The 15,776-nt window shown below is 38.6% G+C and overlaps 1 protein-coding gene across 1 annotated transcript in view; it reads left to right on the top strand.

Annotated features, from left to right (window-relative positions):
* The window catches only part of DNAH12 (dynein axonemal heavy chain 12), a 4,520,724-nt gene that overhangs the window by 2,593,814 nt on the left and 1,911,134 nt on the right, over positions 1 to 15,776 (top strand). The window contains exon 34 of the mRNA XM_044078497.1: positions 14,875 to 15,026. Within this exon, the coding sequence (XP_043934432.1) occupies positions 14,875 to 15,026 (152 nt within the window). The remainder of the gene's footprint in view (positions 1 to 14,874; positions 15,027 to 15,776) is intronic.

Below are 15,776 nucleotides of genomic sequence, written 5' to 3'. Positions count from 1 at the left end.
AGTTTGTCATAGCAAACTTCTACTTCAAATATCCTCACCAGGTCTATATTAGCCCACCCTACTATGATTCAAAAGCTACTGGTCCAATAGGTATCAGTCAGTAAAATGGCACTCCACCCTCTCTCAGTGCCTTCCAGTCATCACTGGTGTACGCCAAGGCTGTATCCTTGGCCCCTCCTCTTTAACATTTTCACCAAAACCTTCCAAACATTACACAACAAACCTCCCTAATACAATATGCAGATGACTTCACACTGATATGCACAGCTGACAACATGGCACATCTCTGAAATTTACTCTGGAAGCTTTAACAGCCATTGAAACTTGGCTTTGTAACTCACAACTCATGCTCAACCTCTCCCAAAAAAAAAAAAAAAAAAAAATCTACTACTTTTTTCCCCCAGTCCCTCTCTCATGAGAGAGATTAGGTAAACAAATCTCCTCCTTATTTCCAGACTGCCATGGTGGACATCCAGCATCAACAAACTTTACAGTAAATACAAAAAGTTGCTGTCCAAGAATACAAAGGCAAGGCCTCAACAATGGAAAAGCACCTTCCTCAGCCTCAACAGAGAAATAAGACAACTTGTCAAATCTTCCAAGGGCTCCTTTGAGAGAAACTTTGCAAGTACAACCATAAGGCCTTTTACAACTATGTACGTAACCTAAAGCAGAGGACTCAAGCATATGTAGAACTAGTGGCCAACAATATCGCACACACTGACCCGATAGAGATAGCAACCCACTAGTGGATAGGTTTGGTGAAAATGTCACTCCCTTATCCCCTCCTAACTTAACAACAAACCCCCCCCCCAGCCTACATATATGAAGAGCAGGTCCTCAAAACCTTTTCCAAGGCAAAAAAAAACATATTCTATAGGACCAGACGACATCCCAGGCTGTCTTCTAAACAGGTTAAAATGTGAATTAGCATCACCACTAAGTATCCTTTTCTGTCATAGCCTAAACACACACTTTGTTCCTGCAGAATGGAGAACAGCAACAGTTATGCCCCTCCACAAACGTGGCCTAGCAACAGACCCAGGGCATTACAGACCCATAAGCCTGACCAGTCTTATCTGTAAAACGATGGAACATATCATTATGGACCTTATAAATAAAGACATAGGTGACCTCCAAACCCTGAATCCTACCAAATTCAGCTTCGTGAAGGGCAGATCCTGCCTATTATATCTGATGAATTTCTTTGGAAATGTGACCAAGGCTATTGACGAGGGCGGATCTGTGCACACAGCATACCTCAACCTGATAAAGGCTTTGAACACAGTCTCACATTCAGGCATTACTGATAAACTTAAAAAACTAAATGTAAACCCCTTCATTGTAAGATGGGTTGCCAACTGGCTCGCAAAGCAGACACATACTCTTATCAAAGTGGGTGACTCCACATCAACCAGCAGACCTGTTACCAGTCGGGTGCCACAGAGGTCACTTTTGTGCCCCCTACTGTTTGGTATATACTTTTCAGAAGTTCATAGCAAAACTAAGGGGTTGTGGCTGACCAGGTTTGCAGAATACTGCAAACTAGGTGCAATCATTAAATCCCCAAATTATGTCAGTATACTCTAGGAGGATCAGAGGGTCTCATGCAGATCAATGTCTGGTGTATTAGTCATGGTCTCAAAGTGAATGCAAAGAAATGCATCATCATTCCCTTCAGCACAAACAGTGTCCCTTCGTAGTATAAAATCAACAACAATACTCATGAATTGCAAGGGACCTAGGATCACATGTTGACTGCGATCTTAACTTTGATCACCATGTGTCTACTGCAGTAATGAAAGCTTTCTGTGTACCACACTTGATTAGTAAAGGCATTGCCTCGAGAGCAAAAGAAGTTATAACCTCCCCTGTACTCTGCACTTATCTGTCCCATAGTTGAGTATAATGCCCCATTTGCAATTTAGCGTACTAAATACCTACAGCAATTAGAGAGACCTCAGACGTTCTAACAAAGAAAATCAAGGGGCTCCAGCATGTGCCTTACACAGACCGACTAATGTCCCTGTCACTATACTTCGTATCCTATAGACTTCTTAGGGGAGACTTATACCTGGCCTACAAAGCAATCCAAGACCCAGAACTAGTCAACTTGCTGCATGTCAGTAAATCAAATGGGACTAGAGCTTACCTGTTCCAAGGACTTAAATGTGGTCTGTGACTTAAATAGGACATTCTGGAGAGACAGATTTATCTCCCAGTGACTGTTGAATCTTTGGAACAGGGTACCAGTTCATGTGAAACAGAGTACCTCTATGACACTGTTCAAGAGGAACCTGAATGAGTGGATGGAGCACCATAAATTCTTACTACAGATAGAGTCCACAACCCTCCTGGACATGGGTAATCATCATTAAATGCAATCTTGGGTATTGACTAGCATTTCTATGGTATTAGTTTGGGATGAAAGAGCTAAGCTTAAAATGACCTCCAGGTCGATAGCCTAGTAATTTCCTATGATCCTGTCATCTTATAAAAAAGAAAAAATTAAAATCCTCTGCCTTGCTTTCTCATTAGCAAATTACTAGGGATGATAGTGGATGATGATCTTAAAATCGACATACATATACAAACTTGCATTAAAAAAAAAATCACCAAAAGCTAGGGATGCTTTACTGAGCCATATACCTTCTTAACAATGTAACTGAAACTACATTTGCCACATGTTTACCAACTATTCTCCTACCACCCAGAAGTAATATGTTTTTTTCTTTTTTTGCTGGGCTGGTTATGGATTCTGAAGGTGCCCTGGGGGCTTGGCTCATCCATGCTTTCATCTGGGGGGGATTTTTCTATGCTCTACCCACTTCCCTTTCCCCACCCACCACTCTTGTTTTTACATCTGAGGGCAACTCCCATCTTTGGACCATGCCCTTCCTTAGGGAGCATATCAACAAGTGTCCTCCAACCTGGGATGAGCATACCTAACCTCTCCATAAGTCACCCAAGCCGCTAATTGAATCCAGGTCAGCTGGGCTGTAGTCAGTGCATTGTCCCTCTCTGCCACCAGAGCGACCTAAAATTCAGATGTTTTTGTATTATTTTCGAAGACTGTAAAGTTATTATTTTAAATGTTTTTGTAATACTTTGGAGCTAATCTCCCCAGGCCTCTGCTGAAAATGGGCACTAACCCAGTCAGACTTTCCTGGTAATCAAATGTCAGTAAGTAAGTAAATAAATAAATCATGTGATTTATTGTGTCATGTGATTTTAGAATATTATTATAACTGAGGTTTTTTTTATTGATTTTTTTATTTTTTTATTTAACATTTATTAACTGGGAAAGTCCGACTTGGAACAAAGCCAATTTTCAGCGGAGTCCCGGGGAGAAATGCTCCAGATATTATTTGTTCTGAAGAAGTCAATTTACTAGATGAAAACACTTAACTGTATTAAAATCAGTTGAAGCTGATTTTCCTGCATTCCTTTTGTAGTGTTTTTTTCATGTTATTACTTTCCGCAGCAATATGTCTGTGTGAACTATTTCAGTATTCTTCACCATACCTACTTTCTTCTTCTGACCATAGCTCGCTGAGGTAAGTGGAGGTATTGTGTGTGTGTGTGTGTGTGTGTGTGTGTGTGTGTGTGTGTGTGTGTGTGTGTGTGTGTGTCTCCAACATTCCTCTTAATCTCTTAGTGCAAGAATTGTGGACAAACACAAACAATGGTAGGACAAAGACCCAAAATCAGGGGCAGATTTTAAATATCGCTCTTATAAACTTGGAAATTTGTTAGAATAAAGGGGAACAAGGTGCTGTTTCAAGAAGTATAGATAAAGGAAAGATCTAAAAGCATGAAAACGTTTCTCATGCCAAGCAAACTAGATCCTGCAACACTGGGTCCAGATGACTGAAGAATATGGATGCATATCATGTATTTATTTATTATTATTTATTTTACATTTGTTGACTGGGTTGGTCTGACTGAGCTGTGCACCCTTTTTCACCAGAGGCCTGGGGAGAAAAGCTCCACAGTAATACTGTTTGTTATATGGAAATAATAAAGAAATAAAAATAAAATTTGATAAAACTAGATAAAAAGCATCAGTATTTTACAATACATAGATACAACGTATGTATAGCCATACAGAAAAAGACAGTATTATACAAATATATGCATGGAATAAAAGGGAAACACAAATACAAAAACATTTTTGATAAGACAGCAATAATTGCAAAAATATCTGTTGTCAATCCAAAATATATGAAATCAGTGGAGGAGATGAAAGATGGACAAGCAGAGTGATACTTCATAGAGGTTGTAGCTAATAAGATTGAAATTTTAGATTCTTAGATGAGAAGGCAAAAGAGGGCTTACAGATATAGTAAGGTAAGGGTCTACAAGAGGACCAGTGGTTTAAGGAGGATTGGGCAGTGGCAGGACCAATGAGTTTTTAGGTATTCTATAGTGGCTGTTTTGAATTGATTAGGGTGTTTGAGGGACCTGATTTCTAATGGGAGTTTGCTCCATGATATGATAGAATTGTAGCTGTATAGGTTGCATCTAGTTTTGGTCTTGGGTTTATATATTTATACCAGATTTTGGTCAGAACTGTAGCAAGAGCATAACTATCATTTATAGATAGAAAAGGAACCAAGGAAAAACAAAGGGTAGGATAATAAATTAATAGTTGAATAACAGTAGGTAGAGAAGGGAGTTGAAAAGCATAACTACTAAATGATTATTGCTGCTCAGGATTCATAAAAGAAAAAAAGGAATAGGAAGTCACCAATGCACACCTGTATTAGTGTACAACTTCATACGTTCATAGGTATATATTAGGCTAACGGCCACTAGGACTCTTGTAAGCCTAGCTGTGCAACCCAAACATGACTCACAAATTTGATTTATATAGCTGGTGATTTATTGACTGCCTCTGTCCATCAAAGACATAATAGTCGGACCAGAGTTGAATTTCTGATTACCCATCCATTGATCCACGTTGCACTTAAAAAGGGATAGGGAGGAACTCTGCTTCACGTGGATGGTGAGCCTGTTCCAGCAAATTTTTTGACAACCATATATGTCTCTCCAACATGTCCTATTTATGTCACAAGCAAAATTTAGGTCTTTTAATCTAGTAGTTTGGATGCTATTTGTTTTGTGTATCTGCAAAAGGTTTATCAAAACAGGGTCAAGGGATGCCCTGTATATCAGGCAAAGATCAACTCCCAGAAGTCTGTATGATACCGAGTAAAGAGAGAGGGCCTTAAGGCAATCAGCAGAGGACATTGTGTTTACTCCTTATATTCTTTTTGTAAGGAGCCTCTGTGGACATTTAAGTTGCTGCATGTGTCTGGTCAGGCACATACCAAAGGGAGCATTATAACCTATGTTGCGTCTGACGAGGGCAGAGTACAGTTTATGATGACCTGTCTGGACCTGGATGCCATGCTCTTGCTTATAATTTGAGCAATATAGGCTAGGTTACTATCTACATGAGTTCTCAGATCCCTGACTAGAGAATCAACTTTTAAGGGTGTTTTATTTATTACATAGTTACCTGGAGTGGGAGACTTCCCAAAAGGTATCATAATGCATTTCTTGATATTGAGGTTTAAACCTTGGCTTTTGGCACAAAGTGTTTGTATTGGACCTTCCTGAAGGGTGTTCTCATTTGGGGGGAATTTATTGACTGCTTCCAATTTGCAATCATCTGCGAACATGGGTCAGCCAAAAGCCTTTGGCATTGGCTTTGACATCCAAGAAGTAGATGCCAAAGAGGAGCTGGCCCAGCATAGAGCCCTGGGGGACTCCACTAGTTGCTGGCCTTACAGATTCTAACCTCCTGAGTCCTACCCATGAACCAGCTAGCTATCCAGCATTATAAAGGGGTTTATACCTAATTACATAAGTTTGTTGACAATGCTCGAGTGAGATATTGTATCAAATGCTTTAGCCAGATCCAGGTAGGCAGTATCCAAATCTCATCCATTGCATTAGTGATCTTTTCAAAAAAGTCCACCAGATTCAGTAAGCATGACCTTCCTTTGACAAAGCCAAACTGGGATGGATCCAGTGTCTGGAAGTCTCCTATGTTCTTGTTGATAACTTCCATGATAATTCTTATCATGGCTTTGCAAATAAGACTAGTCAGACTAATGAGTCTGTAGTTTCCAGGATCTTTTGAAGGTCCTCCCTTATGAAGAAGGATGAACTCTACAGTCTTTCATTCACGTGGCCAAACTCTGTTTTAAGACTTTAGTTAAATAATGATTCCAAAGGTCCTGATACGTCATACTTAGACTATTTAGGAGGCATCCTGGGATGTTATCAGGGCCCATTGAGGCCACGTTCTTGGCTTTAGTGAGTGCAGACAATATATGCTTCCTAGTTATAGCTGGAGGGATTAAGTTTGAGGGTATTTCTGAGGGGATGATTGAGGTGCGAGGGGGAAAGTTGGAAATGAATTTGTCTGATAACAGGTTTGCTGTATTGCCAAGCTCAGCGAATGTGGCACCATTAACCAACTGTTAAGGACATTGTTGTGTGCTGCCCTTGAGGTTTCTGACATAGCTATAGATGGCATGATGGTTATTTTTCACTTGGGAGGTTATCTTAACCTCAAAGTTGGCTTAGCATGACCTAATTAGCCTTGTTAGTTGCCTGTTTACTTTGATGAGAGAGTTTCTATTTTTATGGGAATTACCCTTCCTGTTTTTTGCCATACTTTTTTTTTTTTTTTTTTTTTTTTTTTTTGTATATCCTGTTTAATTTACAATGCCACCAGGATAGATTGTTTCTAGGGCTAATCCTGGGCTTACTTCTGGTAGGTACAGCAGCCTCTCTGAAGCCATTGGCAGAGTTTCTGAGAGCAATTCAGTTTTGGCTGCTGTGTTCTCTGGGTTCGGAGAAGCATTGAATTTTACAATCCATCACTTAGTAAAAGGTAACTTGCCTTGGAATAGTTCCTAAATGTTACTGGTTTTAATGGGATCACAGAGATGATTTTGATTTTGAAGGAGACAGCTTTATGGTTGGACCTTACCAGGGAGGATGAGACATTGGGATGGGAGTGGAGCATTCTGTCATATGTGTAAGTACGAGGTCCAGTATGTTGGAGCCTCTAGAGGGTGTATTTGCTATTTGGTCAACAGAGTTTTTGTATTTACGAAGTCTAGGATTCGGTGCACCTCTAGATTCAAGGCTGAGTAGGATTCTCAGTCTATAGAGGGGTAGTTAAAGTCTACCATCAGTAGGGTGTTAGATTGGGTGGTAAGTGTCTCTATGAACTTCTTAGGAGATGGAGGGTGACCCATGGCTGACTAGGATATGGTACATTGAGACACCTCCTCCTTTTGCCTCTTTGTGTGCAGCTACTGGTCATATAGTGTGGAAGGCACAGAAACCTTGCACTGCCAGGGTATTGTCTGCCACATTAACAATGTATTGGTAACTGCACCAATATCATCAAGTGTGTGGAGAGCTTGGAAGGAGAGTATTTTTTTGTTGTTTGTTTAGGCTTCTGGCATTGAACAGCAGTACCTTGAGGTTCAGTTGAGTTGATTTTGATAGGTCTGAAGGTCTATCAATTTGACATTGCCTAAAAGGGCACTATGGGGTTGGATAAAGCTTTAGTCAGTATTTGAAAGCCTAGAGAGGAGAGGTGCAGACCATCTTTGTTAAAGCAACTTGTTCTGTTAACCATATTTTCCTAAGCTGACAACTACTGGATGCCCTTAGGATGACACCAGAAAGGTATCCAGTTGTTGAAATCAAGCATTTTTTCCTCATATTGTGACATCATCATCAGTGATGGTAATATGCTGCTGAATGCTAGGCTCATACCAGCCTGAGACACGTAGTGTGAGGACTCCATAATGTTTCTGTTCATATAGTCCAGGGAGGTATATCTCAGGTCATTTACACCTACATGGACTGTAATGGAATCATACTGTTACCTGTAGCATAATAACTTGAGTGCATGTGCAATTTGAACAATCCTGAATTCAGATAAGTAACTAACAGTTATCTTCTACTTTTCATCCTGTTTAAAGTGGCAACAGTATGTCTAACAATGGAGTTACCTATGAAGAGAGGGAGTTGATTCTTTTTTTGTCATCATAAAAGGGTCTTGAAGGAATTCCAAATACTAAGTAGAGATCAGTGGGATTCATCCTAAATAAAGGGATAGATGCTGGTGCTGTGGGAAGATTATTTTTATTTATTTATTTTGCATTTGTTGACTGGGATAGTCCGACTGGATATATGTCCATTTTCAGTGGAGGCCTTGGGAGAAAAGCTTCACATACCAAAAAAGAGACAGTACATACATCACTGAGTGATAAACTCAGGCAGACATGTTTAGAAAAATATAGACAAAGAATACAGACATATATCAATGTACACAATGTGCAGACTTACATCTGATTGGCAAAGACGTATCAGAAAATGTGAACATAGAATACAATCAGATCTCATAATTCACAATGTTTAGACATTCAAATGGTATGAGGTATAAGATACTTGGCTAAACAGCTGGTTGGGTAGGAAGACATGTATTAGTGAAGTTGTTAGTCAGGTTTAGAACAAGAACACAGCCTGTGAGGTATTTTTTGAGTTCTCTTTTAAGCAGGGTAGTGAGGTATCCTTGGTAACGGTAGTAGGGAGTAGATTCCAGATTTTACCGGTTGAGTTGGCAAATATAGCATCGCCTGCAGAGTTGTTGGATTTTTGGGTCAGTATCATTAGTTTATCAGCTGAGCATAATGGCCTGGGGGCACTATGAGGGGTGAGAATATTTTTGAGGGCAGGGGTGTTATCAGGTTGATAGAGTATTTTATGTGCCACTATAAGCTGGTTGAACTGTAGAAGGGTAGGATACTCTAGCCATCCCACTGCTTTGAGGTTCTGGCAATGATGGGTCCTAAAAGACATGCCAGTAGCGAATCTGGCTATATGATTGTGACATCCTGATAATTTGTTGAGATCGGTTTTGGATAGGTTGGTGAGTACAGGGGAGGCATACAAAAGGGTAGAGAAGAGGTGTGATCTTGCAATAGCTACCCTAGCTAGGGGGTGAGGAAAGGTTTGGCTCTGTACAGGGAGCCAAGTATTTTGTTGACAGACTAAATAGTGTGATTGACATGTTTATGAAATTTAAGGTGTTGTCTATTATTATGCCTAGAAGCTTTGTATGGTCATCAGGGGAGATTATGTATTTAAAAATCGTTGAAGGAAGGAATGCTTCCAGAAGACTAGATAATGTTAGATATCAATTTCTTTCATAATAGTAGACACAAAAGAGAAGCTAGAAACTATGACATGTTAAATATGAGTTCAGGTGTCGAGAAAATTTTAGAATCACATTTGAAAGAAAGAGTCGTGGAATATCTAAAAGACAGCTGACACAGTACGAAAGGCAGAATGAATTCACTACAAAAGAACACACCAAATTATTGATTATTGACTGAGCAATCAGGATGTTAGAATAGTTTCCATAAGATGAGAGGTATTTGACTTCAGCACTGGGTGTACAAAAGCACCATGGGAGATACATAAATTGTCCTTGGAAAAAAATAGAAATATTCCATTCAGTGCACTAATTAAGTAATGTATGAGACACAGGTGTTTTTTAATAATACCTTCAAGCCAGAAATTCAGACTGGACTAGATATGGGTACATGTTTTGGCATTTTAATACCTTATTAGCATATCATGTGTGAAAACTACTTATGCTTTGAAACCGTTGGTTTATAAGAATCTTCTATCCTTATTACATGGGTATCCAATATGTATAGAAACGCAAATTAAATCCCTTAGAAGATGTGCAAGTTTTCCAGCTAGTAAAATAGTACTAACTTCTACTAAGGGCTTGAAAGATAGTAGGGTGGGTAGTTTGCCAAATGGTATCTATGAACATTAAGTAGTTTGACTGATACCATTTTCAAAGTTAAACCGTTTGAGTTTCACACAGGCATATATTTATACATAGTAGATGTGTTGTCAAAGGAGAGAAGACTCTCAACTAATAAGGGACCTTTACAAAAATTTAAATATCGGCAAAACTGTCATTCTTTATTGATGGCACTCCTTAAGGAAGCAAGACTCATAGTGTACAAAATATTTACTGACCTTTGTAAAACACAGTCTCGATTAAGAAATTGAGGAGTATATTGTGATCCAGATATTTCAGATGCCTACCTTTTTAGGGTGCCATCCAGCTTTAGATGTTCTAAGGCAGTGCATCAACAGCTTTACACTTTCCAACTGTTCACTGCTTCTACCAATTGTAAGTACAACCTTTCAAGAGATGTAAAGCATCATACCACAATACCACATCAATCACAACACATGAATAGGCTCATAACATGTTGAGGCTGTGAAGAAAAAATTGCCAAAGTTTCTTGAACATACTCTAAAAGAACCTGAACTCCAGCGTGTAAGGCAGCACTTACTTTCTGTCCACTCACACATACCCCAAATCTACACGGCTCACCCAGGAGACACCAGAAAAGTGTCTAAGTCTTAAAAGATCATAAAGGTCATGTGCAAAGGTTTTTCTCTGCCATTTCTTTTTGCTACATGTATGCTGTCATCATGTAAAGTGGGTTTTTTTTTCTGATGCTAAAATACTCAGCTTTTATTTTAGTTACTTAAGTGGCACTGTATTAAATTAAATTCTTTGTATTTTCTGTATGCTGAACAGCTGTCCAATTACATCCCATATCTGTCATCTGACCCCACCTTCTGATGACATAATAACAGGTAGTCCTGTTTTCTGTATTCTGCAGATTTCAGTATAAAGTGAATAGGACATGCAGGACAGTCACTTAGACAGTAAATCAATACATAAAGCATATATACATCTAAAACTATTAAATCTAAACATTTTTTCACCTCTGTCAGCAAAACTCCATTAAAAAAAAAAAAACTCTTCTTGTAACCTAAGTCACTATTCCCACTTCCACTCATCTCCCACGTGGCTCTTTTTCACTGATGCCTCACTTTAGCAGTCTCTCCCAGCATACCTCAAAGAAAGTACTCTCAACTATAAATTCTGAGGGGAACTTAAAATGTACATATTGAAACAATCTCAGTGTACCTGCTTCTTCAATGTCCACGTCACCTAACCTCTGTGACATTCCTTCTTCCTCTGTCCGGCCTTGCTTTACTCCTTCTGCTTTCCCACTGACTTGTGAGTAATATTGTACATAGTGAAAATATTGGTATTTTTTATTTAATCTTAGCTAGATGTATGCTGCAATACGTATCCTCTGTTACATTAACTTCAAACATCTGTTGTCTTAATCTCTGCAGTTATCCTAATAACATTCTCATTTTTTTGTATCCACTATGAACATATTTTCACATGGGCTGTGACTGAAATTGGTCAGTTTTGATCATTTTACCATTTGGAGAGTAATCGTGGTGCTCCATGCACTATAAATAAATTCATAATTAAGTGTGTTGTACTTGGCATACAGTGTAAAAACACAGATGTCACACTGTACTTAACTATCTGTCTTTCGCACAGTAGTGAATAGTTGTCTACTCTGGAATGATCACTTTAGTGCATCTTCATCTCCACAGAGGTGCAAATTTTCCTAAAAGTTTTCATTCCAGCATAACATACAAACTCAATGTACAGAAGGGCTGTCATTGAGGTGATTCACACATCCATTGTTTTCTCACTAAAAGTGATTATTCTTTTAGTAGACAACTGGTTATTACAGTTTTGTATCTGTTTTATTACAGTGTATGCCAAACATTCTAAACGTTACTAAAAATCTTATCATGTTCCACCTTACTTTTGTTACCTTTCACTTGAAAATAGCTGCATTTATTTCTTGATTTATTGTCTGACTGAGTAACTGAGTGTGCTGAATTCTGATTAATTGTAATAAAATTGCTGCAAACTACAGAAAACATGCCTACCTGCTACAACCTCTTTCTCCCCAATATTGCATCATCGGAATATGGGGCTGGATGACATGAAATCAGGGAGAAATTGGACAGTTTCTCTGGAACCACTTAACAGAAACATGGGTTTATTAAACTTATTAAATTTAGGTCTGCTGATGTTACTAAAGTAAAAAAAAACTACACATTTTAGAATCAGAAAGCTCTTCTCTGCATGACAAGGGAAAAATATATCAGAAAAAAGTGGTACAAAAAAACTCCATGTTAAATTGTTCATCTTCAACCTATCCACAAAGTTTGTGCTTACTTCCTGTACAACAGCCACTGTGACTCCTATACGCATGGGCATCCCCTCTATAGACCTGGGTCATTATAGGCTCATCATTACCATCAGCATTATATGCAAATCAGTGGAGCATATCATAGCAGAACTCATTTATGCAGACATAGGCAACTTGAGTGATTTAGACTCAAATCAGTTTGGTTTTGTAAAGGGTAGGGCCTGTCTCCTGAATCTCTTAAGCTTCTTTGACAAGGTTACAAAGGTTGTGGACAGGAATGCCATGTATGTTGCTTATCTTTACTCAGCTAAGACTTTTGACATTATCCCTCATGGTGTTATTGACAAATTAGACAGACAATGTAAACCACTACTTTCTCCACTGGATTATAAATAGACTGTTCAGCAGATCCTAAGTGGTAAACATTGCAGTAGCCTCTTTGAACATAAAATTGTAACTAGTGGGATACTGCAAGGGTCAGTGTTGTGTTGTGTTGGGCCCTCTTCTGTAGGCATTTATTTTGCACACATCCAAGCCATTATTCAGAAGTCTATTTGACCATTGATGACTGCATGTTGGTTTTATCTGGTCATCTAATTCTAATACTAAACAGCTTATTTAAGGGCTGTAATATCAACATATCTGGTGTACCAAAAATGGTCTCAAGCTACATGCAAAAATGTGCTGTGTAGTATCTTTTGGCAAAAAAGCTGCTCCCACCTCCATGTATTATAAGTAATATTCCTCCTCAGACAGACATGTTTATGGGAGACCTGGGTACCTATGTGAGCAATTCTCTCTTGCTCTGTCTGTCTCGTTCAGTCATCATGTTTCCATCATAGTTGGGAGATCCTTCTCTCTGGCCCAGTTCATTTCCAAGGGAAAGATCTAGAAAAGTCATCCTATCATTGTACTCTTCCATTATCAGACTCATCATCGAATACAATGCCCCCTTTAGTATGTACAAATCCAAACATATCACTCAACTAGAAGTGCCACATATTTTTCTAAACATGGATAGTAAAAGTCTTAAATCTTTCAACAGTTGCAGTTGAATAGCATAGCTCTCCTTATGCTCAGTAGCTATCCAGCTACTCCAAGGTGACCTGCGTCTCACTTTTTAAGACATGAAAGACTGAATCCTATTTGACCCTAGTTTCCACAAAACCAGTAGCTGTAGGAATGCCTAAACTGGGACCTAGGTCTCTACCAACAGGAAAACAAGACTCATTGGAGGGACAGGCTCCTAACTCAGTATTTCCCAAGCCTATGGAATAAATTATCACTACCGGCAAACAAAGGGCACTATATTGAAATGTCAAGACTCACAGCACCAAGTGCCAACATTCCAAAAACTCCTGAAACTGTAGGAGAAGAGCAAATATTGAATCTCACTCTTCTCCTTTAAATTTCTTTTCTTTGCAGCGTGGCAAACCCTCCTGCAACCTCCCAGTGTGGAGGGCAAGCCCCACACTACCCAAACTTATATATACCAACCCCAAAATTGCCATACTTTGAAGAAATGGGAATATTCTGAGAAATGGCCTGCCCAGACTTAGTAAATGTATGTCTGTTTATTTTAGGACATTCAGTCTCAGCATTACATGACTCTCTCCTGCAGGGCCCTATGTTTCTAACAGTTACACAAAAAGTTCAACTTTGATTACTGGATACACACACATTTACACTACAGTTATCGTGTATGACCCTGCTCAGTTTGTGAGGTGATCAATTATAAGTGCTTAAAACTTGTGGCAAGGACGTTTGTGTGTGTCTGCTTAAAGGTGCATATGGCAAGGCATCTTTAATCCATGTGATTACTTGCCTATTGTTCCTGTGTTCATGTTTCTTCTACCACATTTAGAATTTATGATCATACAGTTAGTCTATATATTCCTATTTCTGTCAATGGTTACTGTTAGGAGGAGGATACTGAGGATGTCCCAAGTTACTAAATTAAAAAATAAAGGTAATTCAGGAAGCTCGAGTCAAGTCTGCTGTCCACCATGTGACCCAAAGTGTGTCAGGACTAACAAGAAGGAGAGTACAAAGGATTAGTCCAGATAGTCAGTTTAGCTAGCAGGTCTAGGGGACTCTCTCTCTCTGTCTCTCTCTGATGCCCTCTTCCCTGTGGAGGGACTAAAGAAGCCTTATCAAAGTTTCAAGTGGTTTATTCAGTAAAGTAGTTAGATGGATTAAATTAACTTAAGGTTGTCAAAATGTTTGTAAGTAGTAAGAGTGCAGCATTGCAGATATGCTTATAATAAAATGCAGGCTAAAGTTTTGAAAATAAAATGGTTTCCTGTTTTGATATTACTGTAAATCAGTTATTTTTATAATTATCGAGAACAGCTGATGAATTAATTATCAAGAATAGCTGATGATACAATTAGTAAAGCATTTTAGGAGGCTGTGCTCAGTTTGAAGGTAAAATACCTACTTCATTATTACTTTTGGTAATTTTATATGCAATATACCTATGTGATCATCTATCTGTTATTTATGTGACCACTAATCAGTCCACTGGAGGCAAAAGTATATTCAGGACCTGCCCAGGTTTCAGCCATCTTAATGCTGCATCTTTTACCACAATTAGTACTGCACTTCAAGCAGGCTGGTTCAAGTCCCAGCCAAAGCTCTACTTGTCTACATTCTTCTAGTTTACCAGCTCAGTTTTCTCAAAATTAGTAAAATGTTTTCTTTTTCCTAGTTTAAAGGCAAAGGGCGTTGGGTACACTGGAACGAAACCATAAAAAATATTCAACTTGGTGACAAAAATACTAAAATTCAGGAAATAATTGTCCCCACAATGGACACAGTTAGATATACATATCTGATGGACCTCTGTATCCACTATGGAAAGTAAGTACAACAGTGTAGCTTTATCAGTTTGTGTTCTTTTTCATAATCTGCAAAGAATGATTGGTTCAAAAATTTTAATGGGAGTGAAGTGTTCATGCTGCATGCAACTGATTCTGGAAATCTTAAAACACAGACTTAGGACAAATATTACTCTTGGTGAACCAAATGTGTTACTGGTATTTCACTGTATATTTTTAATTAGTCTACAGAAGGGATGTAATCTAAGCAGATCATGCATGTATTCTTATTGCTTAAAATTACACATTTGTCATGCAGTATGAAAAGGTCCACAACTCTGTAGCACATTAATTTGTTTGTATTTTAACTGTATGCCATATTTACAACTGTCCTTTTTGGGCCTCACTAATATAATGTATTTTTGTCGGATTTACTTTTTCATCATAAAATAGTTAACCCAGCAAGAGAAAATTACGTTTTTAAATATATTTTAATAATAATAATAATAAGGCAGGCAATGCAGTGATACTGCTGTTAGCACTGTTGCCTCACAGTTCTTGGTTCTGCAGTTCATTTCTCATCTGGGGTACATTCTGTGTGGACTTTGCCTATAACCTCCTGTGTCCATGCGAGTTTTCCACCAAATCTTTGGTTTCCTGTCAAATTCCAATGACATGCAAATAAGCAAATTAGAAATGCTTCAAATTACCTGAAAGTGCTCACACTTGTGTGTTTTGTGTGTGTGTGTGTGTGTGTGTGTGTGTGTGTGTGTGTGTGTGTGTGTGTGTGTGT

The sequence above is a fragment of the Protopterus annectens genome, chromosome 7.part1 (genome assembly GCF_019279795.1).
Source record: "Protopterus annectens isolate FY-2018-M chromosome 7.part1, PAN1.0, whole genome shotgun sequence".
NCBI lineage: Eukaryota > Metazoa > Chordata > Ceratodontiformes > Protopteridae > Protopterus > Protopterus annectens.
Note: the sequence above shows the minus strand (reverse complement) of the source record. Positions and strands in the feature narration are given on the sequence as shown.